The sequence below is a fragment of the Nematocida homosporus genome (assembly GCF_024244095.1).
Source record: "Nematocida homosporus strain JUm1504 chromosome Unknown 4451, whole genome shotgun sequence".
NCBI classification, from domain to species: domain Eukaryota; kingdom Fungi; phylum Microsporidia; genus Nematocida; species Nematocida homosporus.
In genome coordinates, this window is record NW_026250683.1 from 45,193 (window position 1) to 69,997 (window position 24,805).

General features: G+C 38.8%; 18 protein-coding genes across 18 annotated transcripts; 8 read left to right on the top strand and 10 right to left on the bottom strand.

Annotated features, from left to right (window-relative positions):
• Nucleotides 1-467: 467 nt before the first annotated feature.
• Nucleotides 468-1,787, top strand: NEHOM01_0792 (asparaginyl-tRNA synthetase; the record flags this gene model as incomplete). Its single annotated transcript, XM_051489670.1, has 1 exon — nt 468-1,787. One exon carries the CDS (start codon nt 468-470, stop codon nt 1,785-1,787), a length of 1,320 nt encoding a protein of 439 aa, XP_051345630.1.
• Nucleotides 1,788-2,264: 477 nt separating this feature from the next.
• On the bottom strand, nt 2,265-4,343 carry NEHOM01_0793 (uncharacterized protein; the record flags this gene model as incomplete). The annotated part of the gene is made up of 1 exon (XM_051489671.1): nt 2,265-4,343. The coding sequence occupies one exon, from the start codon at nt 4,341-4,343 to the stop codon at nt 2,265-2,267; it is 2,079 nt and encodes a 692-aa protein (XP_051345631.1).
• A 1,266-nt stretch (nt 4,344-5,609) lies between these two features.
• NEHOM01_0794 (large subunit ribosomal protein L11e) lies at nt 5,610-6,152 on the top strand (the record flags this gene model as incomplete). The annotated part of the gene is made up of 1 exon (XM_051489672.1): nt 5,610-6,152. The coding sequence occupies one exon, from the start codon at nt 5,610-5,612 to the stop codon at nt 6,150-6,152; it is 543 nt and encodes a 180-aa protein (XP_051345632.1).
• Nucleotides 6,153-6,693: 541 nt separating this feature from the next.
• Nucleotides 6,694-7,491, bottom strand: NEHOM01_0795 (uncharacterized protein; the record flags this gene model as incomplete). Its single annotated transcript, XM_051489673.1, has 1 exon — nt 6,694-7,491. The coding sequence occupies one exon, from the start codon at nt 7,489-7,491 to the stop codon at nt 6,694-6,696; it is 798 nt and encodes a 265-aa protein (XP_051345633.1).
• Nucleotides 7,492-8,123: 632 nt separating this feature from the next.
• Nucleotides 8,124-8,609, top strand: NEHOM01_0796 (U4/U6 small nuclear ribonucleoprotein SNU13; the record flags this gene model as incomplete). Its single annotated transcript, XM_051489674.1, has 1 exon — nt 8,124-8,609. One exon carries the CDS (start codon nt 8,124-8,126, stop codon nt 8,607-8,609), a length of 486 nt encoding a protein of 161 aa, XP_051345634.1.
• Nucleotides 8,610-8,904: 295 nt separating this feature from the next.
• On the bottom strand, nt 8,905-9,609 carry NEHOM01_0797 (uncharacterized protein; the record flags this gene model as incomplete). Its single annotated transcript, XM_051489675.1, has 1 exon — nt 8,905-9,609. The coding sequence occupies one exon, from the start codon at nt 9,607-9,609 to the stop codon at nt 8,905-8,907; it is 705 nt and encodes a 234-aa protein (XP_051345635.1).
• A 674-nt stretch (nt 9,610-10,283) lies between these two features.
• On the top strand, nt 10,284-12,623 carry NEHOM01_0798 (uncharacterized protein; the record flags this gene model as incomplete). The annotated part of the gene is made up of 1 exon (XM_051489676.1): nt 10,284-12,623. One exon carries the CDS (start codon nt 10,284-10,286, stop codon nt 12,621-12,623), a length of 2,340 nt encoding a protein of 779 aa, XP_051345636.1.
• A 245-nt stretch (nt 12,624-12,868) lies between these two features.
• NEHOM01_0799 (U3 small nucleolar RNA-associated protein 19) lies at nt 12,869-13,663 on the bottom strand (the record flags this gene model as incomplete). The annotated part of the gene is made up of 1 exon (XM_051489677.1): nt 12,869-13,663. One exon carries the CDS (start codon nt 13,661-13,663, stop codon nt 12,869-12,871), a length of 795 nt encoding a protein of 264 aa, XP_051345637.1.
• Nucleotides 13,664-13,766: 103 nt separating this feature from the next.
• NEHOM01_0800 (uncharacterized protein) lies at nt 13,767-14,192 on the top strand (the record flags this gene model as incomplete). Its single annotated transcript, XM_051489678.1, has 1 exon — nt 13,767-14,192. One exon carries the CDS (start codon nt 13,767-13,769, stop codon nt 14,190-14,192), a length of 426 nt encoding a protein of 141 aa, XP_051345638.1.
• Nucleotides 14,193-14,468: 276 nt separating this feature from the next.
• On the bottom strand, nt 14,469-15,365 carry NEHOM01_0801 (uncharacterized protein; the record flags this gene model as incomplete). The annotated part of the gene is made up of 1 exon (XM_051489679.1): nt 14,469-15,365. The coding sequence occupies one exon, from the start codon at nt 15,363-15,365 to the stop codon at nt 14,469-14,471; it is 897 nt and encodes a 298-aa protein (XP_051345639.1).
• A 779-nt stretch (nt 15,366-16,144) lies between these two features.
• NEHOM01_0802 (uncharacterized protein) lies at nt 16,145-17,167 on the top strand (the record flags this gene model as incomplete). Its single annotated transcript, XM_051489680.1, has 1 exon — nt 16,145-17,167. One exon carries the CDS (start codon nt 16,145-16,147, stop codon nt 17,165-17,167), a length of 1,023 nt encoding a protein of 340 aa, XP_051345640.1.
• Nucleotides 17,168-17,656: 489 nt separating this feature from the next.
• NEHOM01_0803 (protein SDA1) lies at nt 17,657-19,342 on the bottom strand (the record flags this gene model as incomplete). The annotated part of the gene is made up of 1 exon (XM_051489681.1): nt 17,657-19,342. One exon carries the CDS (start codon nt 19,340-19,342, stop codon nt 17,657-17,659), a length of 1,686 nt encoding a protein of 561 aa, XP_051345641.1.
• Nucleotides 19,343-19,754: 412 nt separating this feature from the next.
• NEHOM01_0804 (tubby) lies at nt 19,755-20,522 on the top strand (the record flags this gene model as incomplete). Its single annotated transcript, XM_051489682.1, has 1 exon — nt 19,755-20,522. The coding sequence occupies one exon, from the start codon at nt 19,755-19,757 to the stop codon at nt 20,520-20,522; it is 768 nt and encodes a 255-aa protein (XP_051345642.1).
• A 327-nt stretch (nt 20,523-20,849) lies between these two features.
• Nucleotides 20,850-21,419, bottom strand: NEHOM01_0805 (inosine triphosphate pyrophosphatase; the record flags this gene model as incomplete). The annotated part of the gene is made up of 1 exon (XM_051489683.1): nt 20,850-21,419. One exon carries the CDS (start codon nt 21,417-21,419, stop codon nt 20,850-20,852), a length of 570 nt encoding a protein of 189 aa, XP_051345643.1.
• Nucleotides 21,420-21,671: 252 nt separating this feature from the next.
• Nucleotides 21,672-22,997, bottom strand: NEHOM01_0806 (uncharacterized protein; the record flags this gene model as incomplete). The annotated part of the gene is made up of 1 exon (XM_051489684.1): nt 21,672-22,997. The coding sequence occupies one exon, from the start codon at nt 22,995-22,997 to the stop codon at nt 21,672-21,674; it is 1,326 nt and encodes a 441-aa protein (XP_051345644.1).
• An 82-nt stretch (nt 22,998-23,079) lies between these two features.
• NEHOM01_0763 (ubiquitin-like protein Nedd8) lies at nt 23,080-23,322 on the top strand (the record flags this gene model as incomplete). Its single annotated transcript, XM_051489641.1, has 1 exon — nt 23,080-23,322. One exon carries the CDS (start codon nt 23,080-23,082, stop codon nt 23,320-23,322), a length of 243 nt encoding a protein of 80 aa, XP_051345601.1.
• A 49-nt stretch (nt 23,323-23,371) lies between these two features.
• NEHOM01_0764 (mediator of RNA polymerase II transcription subunit 31) lies at nt 23,372-23,662 on the bottom strand (the record flags this gene model as incomplete). The annotated part of the gene is made up of 1 exon (XM_051489642.1): nt 23,372-23,662. One exon carries the CDS (start codon nt 23,660-23,662, stop codon nt 23,372-23,374), a length of 291 nt encoding a protein of 96 aa, XP_051345602.1.
• Nucleotides 23,663-23,921: 259 nt separating this feature from the next.
• On the bottom strand, nt 23,922-24,659 carry NEHOM01_0807 (uncharacterized protein; the record flags this gene model as incomplete). The annotated part of the gene is made up of 1 exon (XM_051489685.1): nt 23,922-24,659. One exon carries the CDS (start codon nt 24,657-24,659, stop codon nt 23,922-23,924), a length of 738 nt encoding a protein of 245 aa, XP_051345645.1.
• Nucleotides 24,660-24,805: the final 146 nt, after the last annotated feature.

Sequence of the window (24,805 nt, forward strand, 5' to 3'; positions counted from 1 at the left end):
TCTATGAATTATAAGCAACTATCTAAGTAGCAAGTCTTTACTTATCTCAATACCAACCCAGTACATACTCTATTAAAGGCAGACCTTGATACGACATAGTCGGCTGTTTATTGAATATAGACGATAATATGACGTCATACTAACCCAAGGCTAATCCGATTGCTACTGAGTTAGTATTTGATATGACTTGAATTCTCTACTAACCCAATACCAATGCGTTCGGTTAGTAAATAAGTGATTTGGTAGTGAGATAGTGTTAAGGTGATGTTAGGATGGTATTAAGATAGTGCTAACCCAATCAGTTGGTACTATAGTATGGGGCTGGCATGAAATAGGACGTATAGGATAGAATACAACCTCAGAATTGTGTACTATAACTTTAGAATTGTGTTCTGACTATAATAAACATTTCCATAAAAGGAAAAGATTGGCCTTCATTCTATAAATCCAAGTCTCTTTTTTAGTTTATGGAAACAGCTACACCACTTATTCTACAAATTAGAGATATAACTGAACAATCAATTGGTCAACGTGTCCAATTCAAAGGTTGGGCTAGAATGGTCCATGAAGTCGGTAAAAAGACCTTTTTCACTGTCTATTCAGGTGGTTATTTAGTCAAATGCATTTACAAGGCCACTGAAGAACGGTTGCATTTAACCAAACATACTTCTGTTGTTGTTACTGGCACTGTTAAGGCCAACTTTACTAAAGACCAATTCCCATGTGAAGTAGACGTAGAAACTTGTGAAATCTTTGGGGGTAAAGTTGCGCCCGGCTTTGAGATTAGCAAAGACACTAGTGAATCTATTATGTGGGACCATGCCCATCTTTTAATACGTGAGCCTGAAAGAGCTGCTGTGCTTTTAGCCCGAGCTGAACTCTTAAAGATTATACGGGAGTACTACAACCAATCTGAGTACGTTGAAATTACTCCTCCAACTTTAGTGCAAACTCAAGTGGAAGGGGGCAGTACTCTTTTTGAACTAGATTACTTTAACGAACCGGCTTTTCTTACTCAGAGCTCACAACTCTACCTAGAGACAGTTGTGCCTGTTTTTGACAAGTCTTACTGCATTGCTTCTTCCTACCGAGCTGAGAAGAGTAGCACTCGGCGCCATCTTAGTGAGTACACCCATATTGAAGCTGAACTGGCTTGGATTGAGTTTGATCAATTATTAGATAGTATTGAAGAGTTACTTATCTCCATTATTAGCGGGTTCAACATTCGATGTCTTCCCATCATCAAAAGATTTGGTTTAGAGGCTAAAGTGTTCCCAGTTCCTGATAAGGGATTCCCAAGAGTAACTCATCGGGAGGCCATTGATATTCTACGAGCTAGTGGCAAGTTTATGAAAGACGATGGTAGTCAGTACACTTACGACGATGACATTCCCGATTTGCCAGAAAGATACATTTGCCAGCACGTGGGACAGGGCAAGCCCGTGTTTATGACCCATTTCCCAGCCCACTTAAAGAGTTTCTATATGGCTAAAGATGCAGATGGTACTACCTTGAGTTGTGACCTTCTTTTCCCCGAGGTTGGTGAAATCGTAGGAGGATCCATGAGGATACATAACTACGACGAACTGGTGGCTGGCTTTGAAAGGGAGAACATTTCCCCGGCTCCATACACGTTCTATACTGACCAAGCTTTATATGGACCTTGTCCACATGGCGGGTACGGACTTGGATTTGAGAGAATCATTATGGGTCTACTCCCTGAGCTGGTGAGTAAAGTAAGATTTGCCTGTCTCTATCCTCGTTTCCTGGGCCGGTGCACTCCTTAAAAGAGACTTACCGCTGTTTAGCAGCTACTGCTCAATAAATAATAGGGTATTAATGGTTTAGTTTAGTTTGGGTTAGTATTGGGTTGTGTTTAGTTTGGTTTGGCTTAGTAATAGTTTGGTTTGATTTAGCAATGATTTGGTTTGATTTAGTAATGATTTGGTTTGATTTATTGATTAGGGTTAGTATTGGGTTGTGTGGGTTTGATTTAGGTTGATTTGAGTTCAATGTAGGCTTGATGGCAATTTAATTGGCATACCAAGCACTAACCCAATACCTCGACTCGACTCGACTCGACTTAACTCAACTCAACTCAACTCAATTCAACTCAACTCAACTTAACTTAACTCAACTCAATACAATCCCACACTGAATTTAATCTAAACAACCTCTCACTACCTTACGCCACTTCTTATCGCCTCTATATTGCCGCTCATCAACTCCCATCCGGCCTAACTCTACGCATAACTTGATTTGACTTAAGGATGTTCTAACATATTGTATGTGGTAAGGTTAAACTCGATCCTATCTGCATTTGGATATAATGACCGGCTGGGGAGCACGAACCTTTTCGTGGCACTTAGGCTACAATCACCTTCAACCTGGCTATCAATTAGGAAGTAGTGCAGAACAATCTGGAGCCCGGTTTTGACGCCGATCTGGTAGGGATAGATGAAATTGATGTTTTTACACAGCAATGCTAGGTTGCAATATTCCGCCCGTACTTGGTAGATATCAATTCGGGTTAGTTTAAGAAAAGACTGACAAATGTGTGCTAAGAGATTAATTAAGAGCTGGTAAGAGTCCTGTGAGTAGCGATAGTTCATATAGATGGCTAGCTTTGGTGGGTATTCTGCATGGCATTTGAGTACATTAAGCATGCGCAGTTGGACTATGCGTATGGTGACGTATTCACTAGTAGTAACAAGCTCGGAGCTTGATGGCCAAACAATTATTAGTCTATAGTCTCGGTGCGCGTGAGACGCAAATTTCCAGTAATCTGGCGCTGGGGTAAATCGAGGTGTATTGCGGCACTTATTTGTGTCCAGCCAGTCGAATATGTTAATAAAGTCAGTCGGATTCATTGGGATTTCGTACCAGTGTGCTCGAATGGGCATAATGCCAATCGGATTTTGATTGAAGATTTTAGCGATAAGTGTTCTTTGTCGTCTGTCAACAGACTCACACGCGCTGTAAGACAGGAGCCAGTGCCAGTCGGCTCGAAAACATATCTGCTTGTTACGTTTAAGAGCCTTTCTCAGATTTAACAGTCTTACGAAATTAGTTGGGCGATGCTCTGGTCCTAGCACGATAGAAGATTGTGATGTCCCGCCTAGACTAGACATACCTGTCAAGAACTCTAAGAAGTCTTCCGATGGGTTTTCTAAGTACAAACTTGGGCAGGCACTCATACTCGCAGGCAGGTAGTGCCAATTGCCACTGGATTTCGTGTGATTACAACCAGTTAGTGTTATCCGTACGTTTGGGCATTTCAGAGCTATGGCGCGGACCAGCTCAAGTAAAATCCGAGTGTCCATTACAGTAAACACATCCTCCGTATTGCAACTGCATTTAATAAACACCGACCGACTTCTTAAGTCTCCAATACATTTAATAACTTCATCTTGCCGGGCCATCATTCTTTCATCACAGCCCGGGCCTATGTAAGGCCTAAACAGACCTAAATCTATTTCTAACTTGACTTCTGACTTAGTTTTCCCCAGGCAATTCTCCCGCCACTTCCGTTGTCTATCAGCTAGGATGCTAAAGCTACTATCTATCGTGAATGAATATTCAGCTTGTTCATGGTCAACAGATATCAGGCGCTGTTTCAGCTGTAGATCTCTGTGGGTATTAGAGTATTGCAGGCAAATAGTCACCATATCAATCGAACGGCATGCACACAACACCTTCAACAATCTAAGCGAACATTCTGTTTTGGAATCTAAGACTAACTGGTCAATAGGGAGCCAGATTCCTTTTGGCGCCAATAAGCCCAGGCTCGTCTCAAACTGGCTATGTTGTTTGTCCAGATTCGTGAAGCTACTCGGAATCTGCTCAAATAGATGTATCTCTTTAGCCTGAATAACCCGCAGAAACTGAAACAACCATGCAAAATGGATTGAAGACATATCAACTGAGAAGTTCCGAATAATAATCTTTTCCCCAAAGATAACGGCAATTCTTTTCCAAACGTTATTAACCACCGCTACACTTTCGTCCGTCACGCGTAAATTACTCACAAACTCAACTACCGGAGTTTGTAAGCAAATATCATGTTTTGGCGTCTTACTTTCATCTTCAGTACGATACCAATCGAATTTCACCAGATCATCTTTCGGGTCCACCACTTTAAAGATTGCTTCCAATACTGACCCAAACTTCTTTAAATAATCAGGGCAAAACGGCATATAATCTCCCGGAGAGTCTAAGGCTTCTTGACTCTGAACATCAGGAGTACTTCCATACCATATAGTTCCAAGCACAGTCCAACTCATCATTAATCCCATCCAAAATATAGCAACTACTACACGTCCATCCTGTTTTGTACTTGTCATGATTTATTGCTATCACCTGTATTTATGCCAACCCCAACTCAATTTGATCATAACTTAGCAATTCAAGCATATCTTTATTACATACCCAAGCTGTACTCAACCAAAAACCATATGGGTTTATATCTAACCCACATACTGTACAACACCCCATACCATTCTATTTACTTATTGCTCTGCCTATTTCCCGCACCTACTTCTATTATAGGCCAGTCCTATCTTCCTATCTCAAAACAGCAAGAATTCTCTTTACTAACTATGATGTTCAATATACAACATTCTATTGAGTTGGTAGTGGGTTGAGTTAGAGATTGGTAGAGTACAATTTCCAACTACAAATACATGATCTACTTGGTTTAAGAAGATAACAACCCAATTAGATGCTGTACCCGTCATACCCAGTTGATTCTTCATTCAATAAATCCTACGAGTGTCTAATATGATTATGTCTTGGTTTAGTATTGGGTTAGTATGGATTGAAAACGGCGAGTAATCACTTACCAACACGACATAAATACAATCTAAGTTTACCAACTAGACCCCAAAACGACGTACGATAAAGAGAACCCAACCCAATACCATTCCAATACCATTCCAATGCCAATCCAATACCAATCCAAGAAGCAGAGTTGAGTACGTATAGTTAAGTATGTATTGGGTTAGTATGTATAGTTAAAAGGTACTATCCCTTCTCCGGGACACAACAATCACCAACTTATTATCTAACCCACCACCAAACACATCATTATCACATAAACATCACATAAACATAAACATCACATAAGCATCACATAAGCATCAATTTATTCCCACCTATCTTACTCACCCAACCCAACTCAATCCAATCTAAACTCCACCCCACCTCCACTCAACCCCACTCAACTCAATCCAATCTAAACTAAACTAAACTAATCTAAACTCAACTCGGGCAAATCTAAATATTTTATGCCCGTCTCCAATCCAATACTAACCCCTTCTCCACCTACTTTCCTAGCCATTAAGATCCCAAAATCCTTCCAAACCTCCAACTCTTCCATTATCAAGCTTAAAAGTGGCAAGTTCTTCTTCAAAACCAACAATACACTCTTCCCTATCACTCAATTCCCACTAGAAATACCAAAATACGTCATAAAAAGCGATGGAAGTCTTATCTGCAAAGTCCAAAACAAAGGAGTCATAAAAAGACCCCAATTAAACTAGTCAATCTCTAACTAAACCACCACCAGATCAACTAATCTCTTATTTTCTTTTATTTTTTTAGCCCTAGTCATGCAAGCAACCAAAAATCCCATGCAAAACATCAGATTAGAGAAAGTCTGCTTAAACATTTGCACTGGTAAGAGTGATGATACGTTAAATAAGGCGGCCAAAGTTTTAGAGCAATTAACGGGACAAACTCCTGTATTTAGTAAGGCTAAAATAACAATTAGATCTTTTGGTATCAGACGTAATGAAAAGATAGCAGCTAATGTAGTAGTTAGAGGTCAAAAAGCCTTTGAAGTTTTACAGGCTGGTTTAAGAGTTAAAGAGTTTGAGTTAGTTAATACTTGCTTCTCTGAAACGGGTACTTTTGGTTTTGGTATTCAGGAACATATTGATTTAGGGATTAAGTATGATACTAATATTGGTATCTTTGGAATGGACTTTTCAGTAGTCTTATCTAAGGCTGGACGAAGAGTTGGTGAGAGGAAGAAGTGCAAGAGTCGAGTGGGGAAGGGACAACGTGTTTCTAAGGAAGAGGCCATGAACTGGTTCCGAAAGACCTTTGATGGGACCGTTATGGTTCTGAAAGAGGCTGTCGAGAATGTCTAAATAAAGATGGGCTGCATTACGTTAACTTAGGTTTTGAATTAGATAAGATATGGTTTGGTATTGTGTTAGTATTTGTGATAGTTTGTGATTTGATTTAGATAAGATATGGTTTGGTATTGTGTTTTGATTTGGGTTGTATTGGGTTGTGATTTTGATTTTGATAAGATTTGGGTTAGTTTGTGATAGTATTGGGTTGGGTTAAGTAGATAAGTGTAGTACATAATCCTAACATAATACCAACCCAATAGTACTTGTTGAATAAGTGTTGAAGTTGTCTATTGAGTGAGTATTGGTTGAGTTGAAATAAGATGACGTCATATTAAGTTAGTGTTGGTATTGGTTTAGTAGTGAGTATTAAGTAGTGTATACTAAGTAGTGTGTTTAGTTGGTTTAGTATTTGGATATCATAAGTAGATATCGTAAGTAGCTGGTTTAGATGAATATCATAAGTTGATATCGTAAGTAGATAACGAAGTTAAGCGACTAACGCAATTATGTAGCTAATGAAGTTAAGTTGAGTAAATTGGATTAGTATTGGTGTTTATTGGGCGAGGAAGAACTCGATTGGGTCTTTGTCCTTTTGGGAGATGGGGAAGTCGCCTGATAGATTGGCATTGAGAATGGATTGAAGACATTTGAGGAATCCTCTTTCACTACGAGTATGCTCAAGAATGATAAGTGAAACTCCGGCTCTATTAAGAGCTAGAATATCATGGTGAGATGCTTCACCGGTAATGGCTAGGGCTAAGGAGGTAGGTTTATCACGTCGGGGTGGATCTCCTTCATCTACTAGTCTTTTAAGTGGTCTGGCTCCAGAACCGGCCGATGTAGCTATAATCTCTGGGATCGTACTTAAATTATGCCGATCAGATAGGGCATATCTGGTACAAGTAAGACTTAAATGGGTAGTTAGTTGTTTAAGAATCTCTTGAATAGTTAACTTGTTCTTGAAGACTTGAATAAACCCAAAAGTATCAACTAGTTCTGTACCAGTTAGTAGTCCACCTAGCCAGGCATTAATACCATTTGAAGCACCATCTAAAGCAGTATGTGGTGAATAAACAGACATACCTAAATTTATGCAACGATAAAGAAGAGGTGTACTTGTGTTTATCTTCTTCACTGGAGTAAAGATAACAGGATGATAAGAGATTACACACTTAATACCTAGTTCTTCACACTCATTCAGAACTTCATGGGTTAAATCAATACATAAAAGAGCTTTTCTTTCCTTATCAGTAAATTCCAAAAGAATACCAACATTATCCCAAGATTGTTCAGCTCTTTCTAAGGGAAACTCTTTCTCTAAGATACCAGCTACTTCTTTTACAAAAGACATTTGCCGGAAAATGCCCAACTATTTATCGCCACAAGCCAAGACAAATCTTGATTCGACCGTCCAAAGAACCGACGAATTTATCGGTGTTTCAGATGCCATTGAGAGTCTTCTTACTTCCGGAAGCCTCGGTATTTACCAAGCAGGTGTCTTACATGGCACGCAATCTCAACCAGTATTCACACTACCCATTCAACCAGCCACTCCCATCAGCCTCCTCAATCTCAAAAGAACCCATCCCCATATCTACCACACCCTAATCAAACCGACTAAACAACTAGACTGGTAGACTACTTGTACTAAGTTAGAGTTTAGTTTGGATTGAATTGAGTTTGGGTTTGGATTGAGTTTGAGTTTAGTTTGAGTTTGAGTTTAGTATGAGTTTGAGTTTAGTATGAGTTTGGGTTGAGTTGCCACTGCCATACTAACTCCTATCTAAACCTTATCTCAATCTTATATAAACCTTATCTACACCTTATCTCAATCTTATCTAAATATCAACCTAACTTAATATATCAACTTAATATCAACTTAACACAACCCAACACAACCTAACACAACTCAACCCAATACTAACCACACTTAACTTAAGATAAGATACTGAATACGTTATCTACAGCAGAATTTTCTTTTTTATGGCTAAATCAGTAAAGGAAGAACGCGTTAGAAAGAGCAAATCAGAAAAGAAAGATAAGAATAATGAAAAGAAGATAAAAACAGAAGATTACCAAATTAGGAAAATGACGTCATCTGAATCTAATTCAAAAGCAAAGCCAATGTGCACTGAAAAGGCCACAAAATTGGTTTATTCACTACTATCACTAGCCAAGAAGAACAGAGTCTTAAAGATAGGTATTAACGAATCAATTAAGAAGTTAAACAAAGGAGATGCAGATTTGATTATCTTGGCAGGAGATACGGCTCCTTTTGCTATTATAGAACCAGTAGTACATCTGTGTGAGAACAAGAATAGAACGTTCTACTTTGTTCCTGATGTAGTTTCACTAGGTAAAGCTTGTGGGTTAAGTAGGCCAGTAGCTGCTTGTACTGTGATGTATTCTGATACACCGGCTTTACGTAAGCTTGTTAGTGAAATTAGAGATCTCATGAGCAATGCATAATAAACTATAGCAGTTATATTTGATTTGGGTTTTGATTGGGTTAGTATTGAGTTGGGTTAGGTTAGGTTAGTATTGGGTTAGGTTAGGTTAGTATTGGGTTAGGTTAGATCTTATCTTAATGTATCTTATCTTATCTTGACATAACACATAGCCTATCTTAATGTATCTTATCTTATCATGGCATAACATATATCTTATCTTAACATAACACATAGCCTATCTTATCTTGACATAACGCATAACAGATCTTAACAAAATATATATTGGGTTAGTATTTGGGTTAGTATTGATTGGGTTAGAGGAGTTGCTTGACTCGCATGATGTTGTTGATGTCGGCAATGAGAATGCTGGAGTAGTTGGAGGAAGAGAAAGGTGAGTTATTGGGGTTGGCAGTACCAAAAGATACGGGGTAGGCACCTGGCTCGCATATACATGGATCTGAATCGGGAGGGGTAGCGACTGGGTAGCTTTGTTGTTGGCAGCACTGGACATTAACGTATCTTTGTTTGGGACGGTCAACACAGACTTTATCTGGAGTAACGCTGACTTTAGGATTGGCAGACCCTAGACTGCTGTAGCCGGAGGCGTAGGTCGGAGTAGAGTAGCTAGAGTAGGTAGATGGGTAGCTATAATTGGAATATGCGGAAGAAGGTGTAGAATAAGTGGAGTAATTGGGAGTGGAATAAGAAGTGGAGTTAGTATTGGGAGTGGAGTAGGAAGTGGAGTAATTGGCGTAGGTTGAACTGGAGGGTAGTGAGTTACTAGTTACGGCCGAGACGGGAATAGTTCGTTTGATTTCTTGTGCTAGTCCGGGTACAGCCGGAACTACTTCAGTGACACCAAGAACTTTGCATTGGGAAGGTGAATTTGGATCGGCTAAAGCACTAGCTCCAGAGGCCAGCCGTGTGCCTGTTTTGACAATTGAGTCTGTGTTCTTGTCAAAGCAGTAAAGAAGGTCATCAGAACAGGTAGTAGGATCTATCTCCATAGCCATACCCATTCCTAACAAAAGCGCCAGCAAGTATATGCTCATACAATTGTCTCTGCCCTAAGATATATACTGTTTCAGATGATAAGCTACCTAAAGAGTGGCTAAATCTCAAACAGAATCAAGGCCTATTCCCCAACTAGACCTAGCCCCGTCTAAATACTAAGCCCCCATTGGATTCCTACCAAAATCACCCCATCACTTCACATACCTCACACGCCTCACTTAGCATACTTAACACATAACACATAACACATAACTTAACTTAACTTAGATGCCTGTCTTTTAATCAATAAAATACCAACTTAACTTAACTCCACCTAACATTAACATTAACATAACTCAACTCAACTTAACCTGGCATTAACATAACTCAATTCAATTCAACCCATCACAACTCAAACTCAACACTTAACATAACTCATCACAACCAAACCCAAACCCAACCCAACCTAACATTAACATAACACAATACCCACCTAAACTCAACCCAAACTCAACTCAATAAGTAGTGTAACTTTAGATGAACAAAAACATTTGGATCATCGATACTAAAGACCAATTCGACCCAAAATAACCCAAACTAGTTCAAAATCCTAATCCAAACCAATTTAAACATAAACACAACACTAATTCAACCACAAATCGGAATAGTAAGCTCAAAATGTCATTCTTTTTTTTGGACTATGAAAGCAGACTTAGTACAGAGATTAGTTCATTTATCGATTGATGCGAGTAGAAGGGTAGAAGCAGAACATTTAGCCCAGGAATTAGCTGGAGAGAGTGAAGAAATCAGAGAACTCTTACATATAGTTGAAATAGATAGTGGATCTAAAGGAAGTTTAGCAGCTATCTTTTTGAAAGTATCACTTGGCCGTTGTTCACAAATAGATCGAGATTTAGCAGTTGAAGTAGTTACTAGAATTATTGGTGTATCAATGCGATGTACACGTAGTACTCATTTAGTTCTCTGTGATTCAGTACGACTGATTAGTCGGGCTTTACAAAGTGCTGATTTAGCCCTAGCCGTATCTGGGATTGAAGAGGGTAGTTATACTGAACAGACAGTTAGATTACTAGAGATTATTAATGCATATTTTGTACGCTATCAAACAGAAGGTCGTAGTGATAATCTTTATTTAGATATTCTAGCTAGTGTTAATCAACTGGGTAGTATTTTAGTCCGTATATCAGTTGATCTGTACCAGCATAAGAATGCATGCAAAGGATTGTACAGTGCACTTTTTGAAATGTTCTATTCTTTGATTTGCCAGGACTTACCTGATTATCTGGAAAATGAGATGAGTGTGTTTTTGATGAGTTGTATGGAGTGTTGTGATAAAGAGGATGAACAGGAGGCTTTGCTGCAGATAAAGGTACTTAGTGTTATTTTAGAACGGTACATGGATGCCGTAGAAGATCCTGGTGTTTTTGTTGGGCATACGTTTGAACTCCTGCAAGACTTAGAGTCACAGGCGGAAGAGGATAGAACGGCAGTAGTGCTTAAGTACATTACTGAAGTTTTAAGATCACCAGATATAGAAGGATCTATTACAGCTGATGGAGGAGTAGAACAATTAGCTCGAACTTTAATGGGCGTACTAGGAGTCTTTGAAGATGCCGAGGAAGAGATTGAGTGTATTCGAGCTGTATTCAATTCTGATCTTAATTTACAAAGAGAAATCTTATCTGATTTATTGAAAGATATTGTTGAAAAACATCCTGAGCTCTTACAAGTAGCCTTAAGTAATCATGCCGAGTATAAGCGAGTAAGTGTTTGGTATTTGTTATTGTATATTGCCCGATCAAGAACTAGAGTCTCTTTAGATGTAATTGCCGCGGGTGTAGAAGAGGCCAAAGCTTATTTAGGGCAACTACCCGGTCTAACTAAGGAAGAGGATGAAAACCAGTTGATTAGTGCGGCTGGACTAGTAGCAGTCAGTATTATTCATGGTAAGTATCCGCATGGTCATGATATGGCTTTGGTTAATGAACAGTTGCTTGAATCGGTCTTAAAAGGTATTGTGTGCTATAAAGATAGGCCGCGCTTAGTCTTAGTCCTGGCTAAACTGGCTGAAACTCTTTGTACTTCCTTAGAAACACGTAGTCTGAGTGTACTTCCAAGTAGTAGAGCGGCAGCTAACGTACTGGTGGAACGGATTGTGCAAATTCCGCCTAATGAGTTCTTAGCTCCGGCTTTATTTGAAATACTACGAGTAGCCCAAGTTCCTTTAAGTGCATACTTAAGTGTATGTAGTGAACGTTTACTTCTTACTATGGAAACAAGTGGTAACTTAGCTGAAGCGAAAGGGCTTTGGGACGTTCTTTCACTTAGTGTCTTAGATAATCAGAAGGAAGGGCGGCAGGTGGCTTTAAATACAGCTCGGGAGTGTTTAGAGAAAGATGTAGCTGACTGGTACGTATTTGCTATTCAACTTATTGCATTATGTGCTCTAGCGGGTGGTGATGAGACTGCAGTTGGATTAGTAGCTAATTTTGCCGAATCTGGATCTCTTTGGGCAGTTCCTGAGTTATTTGAATCCCTTTGTTTCTGTGTAGTGGCTTTGGCTTCGCAATCAACTGAGCCTAAGTATTTAGAACTAGTTCAGCATATTTTTGATTTCTTATCTAGTAATAATGATAAGAATGCTTTTGTTTTAGCACGCTATCTACCCATTACTTACTTGGTGCATCTTCTGGCTAAAACCGAGGAAAGAGGAGCTGATTTGAGTCCTCCACAGTACTTAGCAGTTTTAAGAGCGTTTACGCAAGTCCCAGAGAAATCTAAGCAAGTAGCTGATGCTTTAACAGCTCTCTTACGCCAACCCATTATTCTAGAACCAGATACGGCCTTTTTTATTGATAAGTTATCTCTTATTCAAAATGAACCATTTGCTGCTTCTCAGCAACAACAAATCATCCATATTATTCAACGTCTTAAAACCCGTCCCCATCAGGCCACACCCGGCCATCGAGTTCTTTCAATCATCAACCCACTCTTTGAACTCCATAAGAACAGTAAGTAAATAACCAATAACCTTATTTATCTCAATTCATTAGATTTAATCCATTATATTTATAACCTTATCTATAAAATACCAACTAAATCTTATCTATAATAACTCAATCTTATCTATACTAACTAAATCCTAACTCTATATTAACTCAATCCTAACTCAATCCAATCTTATCTATACTAACTTTATACTAACTCAACCCAATCCTAACTCAACCCAATCCAATCCCAACTATATACTAACTCAATACTAATTTATTCCTCTAAGATAGCTAGCAATCGGTTCATAATGTACGCATTGGTATTTTGATCGATCAAAACATGTCCTTTAATTTGGCAGGCCAGTTCACCTAAGACAGGATGATCTTTCAATGCATCTAGTTCATAGAGATAAGGCTGGAACTGAGTCAGTCCAATTTGGTTGCCCTCCTTAACTCGGTCCTTAAATGGAACTACCGCCCGTTTATGCTGGTTTAACGTAGCTGAAATCACGTAAAGCACTCGTCCAGCACATAAAACCGGCACACGAATAGATATATCAGCTAAACGTTTCACTATCGATCTAATCATTTGCAAAGATAAGCCTTCCGAACGCAAAACCAATAAACTCAAAAAGACCATCTCATCTTCATACTTAACAAACAACTCAGGAGATAAGAGTTGATAAAAAGTCTCAAAAAAATCAGCCATCTCCCCAGCATATTCTGAAATCAAAAACACAACTCCTTTAGCAGCCAAAACCGACCGACCATTCCCCCACCTAAAAATACTGACTAAACCATCTAAACCCATCAAAGGTTCTTCAACTAACCCCAAGCCATCCACAATTCCACCAAGCAAAACTTCAAGTTCTTCTTCTGTATCCTTTCCTTTTTGTTTTATACACCACTCAAGATCTTCCAACAATCTTTCTTCAGCTCCAGCCACTTCACCTTCTTCTGATAAGAGATCAACCCAATACTTACTCCTTTTCTGCACTTCCTCTATCAAAGTATCTTTGGGATTCACACAGTCTTTCATTCGATTAGCAAATATTTTCATCTTTACCATCCGGTTATCAAAACCAAGTCGAAATATAAATTACCATAAAAGGAAAATAAAAGTACACGATGCTTTTGATTGTGTATATTTAGTTGAGTGTCTTTTTTTTTCTATGGCTGAAGAACTGAAGAACCCTATTGCCTTCCAATGCATTGAATGTAGCACTATTCTGACTGATTCTTTCTTTTTAACCGAAAGAATGAACGATTTCCTTATCTTTACTAAGGCCCCAAATGTAAAGGTTGAAGAGGAGGTCTTACAGTCTACAAACGAGTCAGACTCACTTTGTTCTTATCATCTTATCAGTTGTTTGTGTGGCAAGTCTTTAGGCCGTAAGTACTTAACCGTAAGTACTAGTATGTCCAGTTGTTTAGGGAGTTATGCTATTCAGATCAAAGATATCAGAGGGTATCAACTAGGAGTTAGTTCACCAGGAACTGAACAGTCTTTCATGACCAATGCCGAAATCAATAGTGAGATAATCAGATTGCAAAAGTTCTGTACTTATCTCTATGGTAAGATAAAAGAGAGTAAATAAAGAGTTATTATTAAGTTGAGTTAAGTTAAGTTTGGGTTGGGTTGGTTTAGGTTGGTATTAGATAAAGTAAAGATGTTATTAGATAAAGTAAAGGTAGTATTAGATAAAGTAAAGATGTTATTAAGTTGAATTAAGTTGAGTTTGGTATTAGATAAAGTAAAGGTGGTATTAGATAGAGTTAAGTTGAATTAAAGTGAGTTTGTTATTAGATAGGACTAATGTGGTATTCAAACAACATAAGTTTATTATTCACTAAGTAGTGAGTGATTAGATGTGTTAAGAGAACCATTTCTTGAGAATGACAAGAGTTCTTTGATCATTGGCTATGAAGGACCTTTCCTTCTGCGGACCTTGCTGGATGCGGAGAGTGCGGCCACTGAGACTAATAATGCACTCTTTGGTGTTAATGGTTTCGGTGATTTTGCCCGTCTTAGTTGAAGTGCGAGTAAGTACATGGTTGTGCAGCTGGAAGAGTCCACAACGCCAACCTAACAACCAACCTGAATACTCGACTAAATAAACCCCAGAAACCTCTTTAGTAAAGGCTAATAAGATCTCTTCAATATTAGCCTTTTCAATCTCCTCCAAGGGATAGACATTAGTAAGAACAAAGTTCTGAAGATGGGCTTGTAAGTCGTGATTACTAAGCGCCATATTAAGAACTAGCTTAAGAATAGAAAGTCTTTCTTCTTGTTTTTCCGGCGCAATAGATACGAGGTTCTTCATATTGAGTTTAGCAAGAAGAGGAGTCTCTTTTCTAAGCACAGAGATTAGCCCAACAATCTCATCTAATTTCTTAATTATCACCCAAGAAGCACAAACAGAGGCAATCTTGATAACATAAACAGATTGTTCTCTGCCATCTTTAAACAAAAAGATATGATTAAGAATATCAATTTCAAATGGCGGTTCGGCTTTAGGACCTGGTGTATTGATGCCAGTACGAAGTATAAATTGAGATTTACTAGCAGTTGAAGTATCTTCACTTTCCTCCCAAGGTTCAATTCCTACTTTGATCTCTTGCTTATGCCAATAAATCACGTTCTTCTTTGCCTCCATACTCTCTTTGTTTGTTTCAAAACTCTCCTTGTTGATATAGGGCCTGTTACCATGGGAGTGTTTTATAAAAGGTAGATCCTCAATAGATCCTGTCTCAGTATCTCTTAAGTTCATAATTCGCAAAAATTAGCACCTCTTACATAAGATGTCCCAAAAAGGAAATTTGTCGTCATAAAGGCAAAATGCAAATAATTAACCTATGTAAGATAGCATTAAGTTAGTTAGGTTTTAGGTTGGTATTTAGTTAGTAGTTGGTTGAATTGAGTTGGGTGGGGTTAGTATTAGGTTAGAATTGGGTTAGTGTGGTGTTTGGAGTGTCCAGTAGTTTCAAGTGCGTTATCTATCAAGGGCAAAATTCGGTAATACTTATCGGTCAGGCATTGATCGCAGTGAGTGCGAGTAAAATCTCGAATTAGAAATCACAATATCATATTAGTATTGATACTAATTTGAGTTTACAAACTATCTCAAGATAGCATACGATAAAGAGAACCTAACCTAAACCAATTCGTCCCCTTCTTCTTCGGCCTTTAGTTGAGTATGTTTAGTTGAAAGGTACTAGTCTATTCCCGGGGCACAACATCTAGTATTGAGATGTGTTAAGTTGTGTTGAGTATGTTTGAGTAAATCAGTAGTGACTTATAATATACCATTCTAGTAGTACTCAACTTAACTTAACTCAACTCAACTCAACTCAACTCAACTCAACTCAATTCAACTTAACTTAACTTAACTCAATCCAATCTAAAACCTACCTAAAACTTACTTAAAACTGATCTAAAGACAAGTTAGTGCTTAAAAAAGCCATTAAAATCAAAACAATGATCTTATCTAAACCCTATCTAGCCATATCTAACGAATATTTCCAATTATGACGTAAAAATTTTCAGATAATGGAGAATAGCTTTGAGAGTTTAGTTAGTGAATTTTGCGGTTCTAAAAACAAAGATTCAATCAGTATGTATCATAGGTCCAAGTTAATCAAAAGATTGCGCCAGGGAAGGTTTAGAATATCTTTACATCGTCTACCAGACTATTTAAAGATAGCAAAAGAACTTGGTTTTATTGATACGTTAGTTTTCAAAATGCTTTTGGCCCAGATAGTTAATTTAGATCTTTCTATTGGTATTGAGTATGATAGTTATGATAAACAAGATTGGAGTCTTTTGTTAGAAGAGGCTTGGCGTGAAGTATCTCTAGCTGAATGGGAGACTTCTCCTATCTCTTCAGGTGAGAGTGTTAGTCTTAGTGGTAGTTTAAGTGAAGATAGTTTGCGATCTAAGGTGGTTGTTTTACTTAAAGGAGCCCAAGCTTTATTCAATCATTGTCGGGAGTGTATGAATGATGGATTATTTGTAGTTCTAATGGAAGTCTTTGAAGAGAAGATTCTACCTTCTTATGGACTGATGGTTAGTCAGTTTATTTTGTTTTCTGGGATATCTATAGATAGGCGGAATATGAGTAATTTTGTTTCCTTTTTGAATGCTCAGATCTTTACTGGGTTCTCACCTCTGCGTGAAAAGCAGATTGTTTATCTTAGTTCTTTCTTGGCTAGTGTAGCGATAGTAGATACTTCTTTGCATGTGATTAGTACGGGGTTTGTAGAGAAGGCAGGAGAAAGGATGTTATTGGAGACTGATAGGATTTCTGGTGTTCTTTTGTATGCTTTGATGCACATATCTATGGCTTGGCATGGCAGTGTCTGTACTAAAGATATAGATAGAGTGATTTTAAGAGTGAGTGAGAATACTAGACTAGTAGGAATGGTTAAGCCACAAATTCAAACGATGTACCAGAAGATAGTACCTGCCTTTGTACCACAGTTAAAACAAGAGCATATTGTACTTAGTTTTCCATTTGAAGCCTCGCCTATCCCTTACATTCATGATTGGATTCAGAACTACAAATACAAATAGATAAAGTTAAGTTAAGATAAGTTTAAGATATGTTTGAGTGGGTTTAAGATATGTTAAGTTAAGTTTAAGTTGGTATTGGGTGGGTTTAGATATGAGTAATATCGGCATACAATCACCAGCTAACAACACTACTATTAACCCAAACTAATACTACACTAAACTAATAAAAGACATCGATACTTATCTCATAGAATGTCTTCAATAGAGTTAGTATTGGCTAAGATATTCTTTCCTTATTGGGTTTAGATAAGATAAGATAAGATAAGAGTAAATCAAAGGTTTAACTTACATCATACCAGAACATACCAAAACATACCAAAACATACCAAAACATACCAAAACATAACATAATATAAGTCTTAAGGGAGTAAGTTAAACAATTAATAGAGCATACTTAGTAGAGTTGTAATAAATGGCTACTGATTTATTAGTAGTTGCAATTGAGTTAGTATTTGGTAGTTATTTTGATAATAGTAATTGAAATCTAAGTTATCTTCTTCTTTTAACGGACTTACTGAGTTTCTTGCCGATAGCTTTTCTTTTGGTCTTACGAACGGTATAGTTGGTTTCCTTTTGCTTTTCACGGTTGGTAGATGGAAGATCTTTTTGTTTTCTTTGGTGCTTATCGGCTTTGGCCTTTTCAATCATTTCTTCTTTAGTGGCTTTCTTACGAATCTTACTGATTGCTTCTTCAGTCACAAACCCATTAGGATCTTCATTCTCGGAATCAATAGATTCTTCTAAAGACTCTTCTTCTGTATCGCTGTTGCCATCATTAGAGAGACCTTCACAGTAAAGATGGGCTTCATCTGCTAGTCTTTCTTTATAGGGTAAGTCTTCGGAAGAGTCGCTTTCCATTGCTTCTTCAGGAAGTGAAGCAGCTGGAGTTAGCTTAGTGGCGGCTTTGGCCGCTTCCTTAAGCATCTTCTTGAGGGAATGAGAGGCAGTTACAGCTCGGGCTTTACCAGTCCGGCGGTAGTCCAGAACATGATTAATACAAGCATACTTAGAGGCTTCTGGGTAGCGCTTAATAATAGCTCGTAAGGAGTTTATGCCATAGGCAATAACTTCATCATCTTTATAATCACTACAGAAATGTTCAACTATACTGTTGCAAATAGCTTCTACCTCTTTACTGGGCGTCTCTTCATGAATACTTTGAGCAATAGCAGCAAAGACTTGGGGAAGCTTTTCCTGATGGGGGAACATAAACCTTAGCATGTATCCTAGGAATCCTTTGATGGTAATTTGGTAGTAACAAGCTATTCTAGAAACAACTTGGGCCATTTGTAATTTGATATCTGAAGAATGATTGGATGTTTTGATACGTTTAAAGATTTTGGCTCCATAGGAAGGACCCTTATCTTCTATCTGCTGGAGAAGTAAAACAATATTAGGCTCTTTGTTTTCTAATCTTTCTTTCTTGGCTTCAAGCTTCTTTTGTAGCTCTTTTTTGGCTTTGGCTTGTTTGCGCTTATCGGCACTGGTTTCTCTTTTGATTTTTGAACGTTTGTTTTTCTCATCTGGAATTTCGATATCTTCTTCTTTCACAACTAACTCAACTTTATCTAAAAGATACATAAAAACAAAACCAACTACAACTGATGGTGAATCAAGAACTAGTTTAAAGACTATTTCGGCCGATTCACTATCCATCCAGGCCCCACGACTAACCATATGCATAAAGATATACGCGGCTCGTTTAGCATGGGCTTCTACACCTGATTTAACCGCCTGCAACAAGATCTCCTTAATTAAACCCCAATGTTCAGAATCTCTGATCATTTCGGCTATTAAAAACTGAATGAAGACTGTTTTGGTTCGTTTGTCCATCTCTTCAACCAAAGGAATAGCTTGCTTATAGAAGATCTCAGGCCCAATCTGTTTAGTCTTTTTAAGTGTAGTAATAGAAGTAATGGCTGAATGGGCCATACTCTTATCTAATAAAGAATAATAATCTAATGTATAACTAAAAATGTCACCAGCAATGCTATCTTCAAAATGTGAAGATATGTGGGGTAAAAAGACTAGTAATGAACAGAGTTCAGGATTTCGTGCCGCAGGATCGAGTTTTGAGATTTTGATCATACCTCTAAGCTTATCTACTTCATTACGATAAAGATCAGCATAAGATTTTGGATCTTTCTTGATTTGGAGCTGTAAACGGATGTCCATTCTTCAAAAAATTTAGAATTACTCTTTTGGGTAATCGTGAACTTGAATTACGTCATATTGAGTTGAGTTATGGTGTGTATTGGGTTGGTTTGGGTTGAGTTGAGTTAAGTTAAGTTTTGTATTGGTTTGGGTTAAGTTAAGCTATGATGTGTATTAAGTTGAGTTATGCTATGTTAAGTTATGATGTACTAAGTTATGTTATGTTAAGTTATGATGTACTAAGTTATGATGTATTAAGTTAAGTATTGGGTTAGTATGGATTTTGATATGGCCGAATAAATTGTTGTTAGTGATAGGTTTAGTATTGGATTCGTGGTGGGATGGTGGTGCTGGATGGTGGTTGAGACAATGTGAGTTGGCTGGCGATTGAATGGTGATTGGTCTTTGGGGTAGAGAGTATTTATTGGACTGCATGGTTCAGGGGATGGACCAGATTGAGGGAATAAGCATACAGAACATTGAACGTGAAATGTGTATTGAGGAAGAAGGACTTTTTGGGCCTTTGATAGGTAGTGATAATCTTTGGACGCCGGCTGAGAGTGGAGGTACAATTCAAAACATATATAGGGTGCCGGCCTTAGGAGAAGTTTGTCGGGGTAAAGTAGTGAAAAGAAACCGCTGCTTGTTTAGTGAGATAGAGTTTCTTGAGAATGAAGAGACCCTCTTACTGCGGGCTAAACGTTCGGGACTGAATTGGAACATCTTGTCGAAAACCAAAGAAAAGGTAGCTAAACTATCAGGTAATTTGCTTGGTAGTAACTATACGCTTAAACACTACCCAAGTAAAAAGGAAGTCTGCTGCATTAAGTATACCGGGCTGTTCAGTGAAAGTGGGCCAAGATCCTTCCAGGTTTTCATCGACCCCCTCTACTCCTCTTACGACAAGAAGCTCACCCAAAGACTCAAAGAAAGATCGGGTCAGTACGTTAAGCTGGTCAACAAACAGCCTTACTATAACTCAGAAACTAACTCTTATGTTTTGAATTTCAATGGCAGGGTAACTCTTCCTTCCGTACGCAACTTTCAAATCATCCATCCTAATGATACTTCCTATATCACCATTACCTTTGGTAAAACCGGCGAAAACGAGTACGTTCTGGACTATACCTATCCTTGGTGTGCAGTTGATGCCTTTGGCCTAACACTTTCAGCTCTAGGCATCAAGTTAGGATGTGAATAGATTAAGTTGTGTTATGATTGAGTTGGGTTATGATTGAGGTGTGTTATGACTGGGTTGTGTTATGACTAAGTTGTGAATAGATTAAGACAAGGTGACATAAGATCTTAAGTAAGTTAGTACTAAATTAAGATAACCCAAAATGATCTTAAGATAATACTAACTGAATGTTAAGATGATATTATATGAATAAATTGGTATGTTATTGTGTTTCTTTGGTAGATTGTTTGGGACCAAAATATACTAACTCAATACTAACCCAATTCTATTTAAACTGGACTTAACTTGACATCATGGATGGTTGGACTTTTATTGGCTTAGTTTAGTTGGCTATTGGGTGCTTATTTGTTCGGTAACAATATGGGCCATAAGTTGCTCCAGTGCTTTCTTCCTAATAGAGTGCTGGTCTTTCTCCTCGGGTGAAAGATAAAGATACGGCTTATCAGTGCCATCAATAACTAGTAGCTCATCCACTCCAAAGAGTCCAGAAGCTTCTCTTTCAGAAGGAACTAGTACGCCCTGGGCAGTAGCTGAGAAGAGAAAAGTCTCGCCTTGCTTGTTTGTGTATCCATAAAGACACTCACTGGAGCAGCGCACTTCTCCTACTACGGCTAACTCCTTAACAATCCGGCCTAACTCGCCATTCTTAAGCAAGGACTTCACATAAGGTCCTGGAAATCCAGCTAAGCGATCAATGTAAAGTGAGTAGTCCTCAACCACTACGGGTCCTTTAGCTAATTCATAAGCATCTTGAAGCTTTCTTGTAATAATATCACGAGGAGCCCCCTGAATCTCATCTAAATCATAGGCCAAAAAGGTATAGGGCAGTTTGGTACCAATAACAGCACTAATTTCGCTTCTTTTTCGTTCACTACCAGTCACAATAGATATCTGTTGCATCAAATGAGAAAAGCCGAGTAAAATTTATTGGGAGAGTGTTCCAAATCCAAATCTAGTTCAAGTTTAACTTAGATTATATTTGGCCAACTTAGATTTTGATTTGAGTTTATTTTGAATTTAGGGTACTACTTGATTAAGATGGGTTTAGTAGTGAAATTAAAGGTTTAACTTAGTATAGATAAACCCAATAATCCAAGTCAATCTAACCAAACACAACACAACTCAAAGCAATGCTAACTTAACTCAGGCAGTTTATTCTTCCATTGGGGGGAGGTTAGGATTGCGGGTAAAAGAGGATGGGAATTTCTGCTCTTTAGCTCTTTCATTCTGGGCAACTCTTCGGTGGACGTCTGGCTGCTTCCTTCTCAGACTGGGATCCTTTTTGGAAGGCAAACGAGCAACTCTGGTTTCGAATTGACTAAGCCGAATTTCAGTACTGGAAAGTGGTCCCGGTCGCTGGATGGTAGTTAAACCGGTAGCACTAGTGACTATACGGCCATTAGAAGAATTCGTGCGAGTTTCTGTTCGGCTAGTAGTGATTGGCGCAGATGTTGTTGGTTTAGATTGCATTGACTTGTGTTGAGTTGATTTGGGTTGGGTGGGTTTAGATTGTATTGGTTTGGGTTGAGTTGGTCTGGTTTGCATTGGTTTGGGTTGAGTAGATTTGACTTGCATTGGTTTGGGTGGAGTTGGTCTGGTTTGCAATGGGTTGGTTTGCATTGGCTTGGATTGAGTTGCCCGGTATGGCTCTGGCTTAGACCGTAAAGCATGCACTGTTTGTTGGGTAGAGGTAGGGGCTTGATAGAAGCTTTCAGCTGAGAATGGTCTAGCAGTTGGAGTTGTTTTAGGATAGCTCATCTTGGCTTGTTTGGCTTGTTTAACACGTTTGGCCTGGCCTCCTTGTTTAGCAGTACCGAATGACTTCTTAGACAGCTCAGGGGAAGCGGGCACTGGAAGATCATGGTGCCGAGTCGTATGGGGCAGAGCTAATTGGCCACTAGGCGAGTCCAGTACTGAAGATCGTCTTTCAGCAACTGGAGCCATACGTGATCCCGGTCTAACCCGATTATTAGTCCCACTCGTACTCGGCCGACTAGTACTGGGTCCAGCACTAGCATGGGCATTTCTTCCCGGCTGACTAATACGCATTTGCGATAAGTCCCGACCAATTCGATCATGACTAACTGCACTCGATTCTTCAGCAGCAGCCCCACCAGCCAACTTCCTCCTTTCCTCTGGAGTATACTGATCCCATGACCGCCAGTACTTCTTTTGACTCTCAGACTCACCAATCTTCTTCAGAGCCATATTCAGATTCTGAAGTGACTTCTTGTACTCAGCATTGTTACGTACTTTATCTAAGACTGGGAACTCTTCCACGGGCATATGCTGACTCTCCATTTGCGGTGATTCAGCCATTACACGAGGGTGGAACGCCGACCGACTAGAGGAAGCCTCTGGACGAGTAGGCGAAACAGCCGTAAGTGTTCTAACGGGAGGAGGCATAGCTCCCTTCCTGGGTCTATCAATATCATTCGCCTTGGCACTCTTATGCTTGTTCTTGTCTGTTCGATGCATAACTCTCCTACTGGACTTCTACTTATACTTTCATAGGGGTCAGGGGAGAGGGGTACAAAGTAAACAGGGAGAAGCACCCTGGATGTTTGTAAAAATAAAGACTCTCGAGGGCACGGAGGTCCAGCTACGCATAGATCAGAAGATGAAAGTCAGCGAAGTCAAGCGATTGATTGAAGAAAAAGAAGCAATTTCAGTTGAACAGCAGCGATTGATCTTTGCCGGCAAACAATTAGTAGATGCTAACGAAATAGAAATCTATGGCATAAAGAATGACGATGTCTTACATTTAGTTTTGGCATTACGAGGTGGAGTTAGTTGGGGTTAGTTTGGGGTTGAGTGGGTGGAGTTAAGTTGAATGAAGTGGAGTGTGTTAATTAGCGGCGGAGTTTCCAGAGAAGGTATTGCTGGGCACAGAGATGCTCAACGACTTGGTTGTATTTGAGAGACTCAAGGAAAGTCTTTGAGTTAAGTAGGAGATCGAGAATATTGAGAGCTTGGGGGAAGAGAAGGAATTTGGCGTATTCAGGGGTCTTCCAGTACTGGAGATACTTGAGGAAGTCAATGAAATTTGGGTTGTCAAAGTATCCCTTTTGGTAAAGATGTTGCAGATATTGGGGATTGCAAAGACATTGAATGAACTCGAGTTCTTCAGTAAAGCGGCTCATACAAAAATAGTTTGGAATCAATAAATGAGTTGAGTTGAGTTTGGGTTGAGTTTGGTTTGGGTTGAGTTAGTATTGGGTTGAGTTGAGTTGGTGTATTGGATTCAATTTATTGAATGTAATGTGGGGTTGTTTAGTATTGTTAGGGGAGGGTAGTGTTTAGATAGGATTGGGTTGTTTAGACAGGTTGAAATTAGATGTTGTTAAATTAGGGTGGGTTGGGTTAGTATTGGGTTGGGTTGAGATTGGGATTGGGTGGGGTTTAGAAGTTGATGGAATTGCAGAAGTTATTGATGGCATTAGGGGTAGTGAAGTCCCAGAAAATGATGAAGACGAAAACAATTGATAGGAGGAAGAAAAGAGATAGGAGGATAAGAAGGGGTTTGATGGAAGCTTTGGCCTTTCGGATGTTATAGAAATTGATAGACGAATGAATGAGAGTGGTAAGGAAGAAAATAGTGAAGATAGTTATGGCGATGATTTGGGTGGTGGGGTGGATGGGAGTAGTATCGGTTGGTGCTGGAATTTGCAAGGAGTAGGCTAAGAAGGATAGAACTACGGCTAGAGTGAATTCTAAGATGAAAGCAGCGACTTTTTCCAAGAAGGTAGCATTTAAAGTGAATCGGCTGGTAGATCTGTTGCACCGGAGGAGAATGTAAGTAAGGAAAGCACTGAAGACCAAGAAGATACATCGAGAGAGATTGGGGTGGCCTGGAGTTGTACTGTAACTGTAAATAAAGAAGATACACATACCTAAGAACATAATAGTGCATATAGTAGAGAAGATAGAGGCCAATACACTACCTACTTGAATGAAAGTGGGTGTATCTGATGTTTCGGATTTACTGTCCATATTTAGGAGAAGTCTTGTATCATTAGAATAGTCATTATCACTGGCGTAGGATCCTTTCGGCTCGAGAGAACCCAAAGTATTACCATGAGCTGGAACCATAGCATGAGTACTTTCTTGATTTATGTTATCTTTGAAATGTCCAGACATTAAGGTTAGTATTGAAAAAAGAGTCTTTATAGTTATCAAATTGGAAATATATTTCGCAAAGACGTAATTAAATTACCCAAAAAGGAAATTTCGGCCTAAATAAGTAAATTAACAAATTGAAGTGAGTTATAATAGTATTGTGTTGA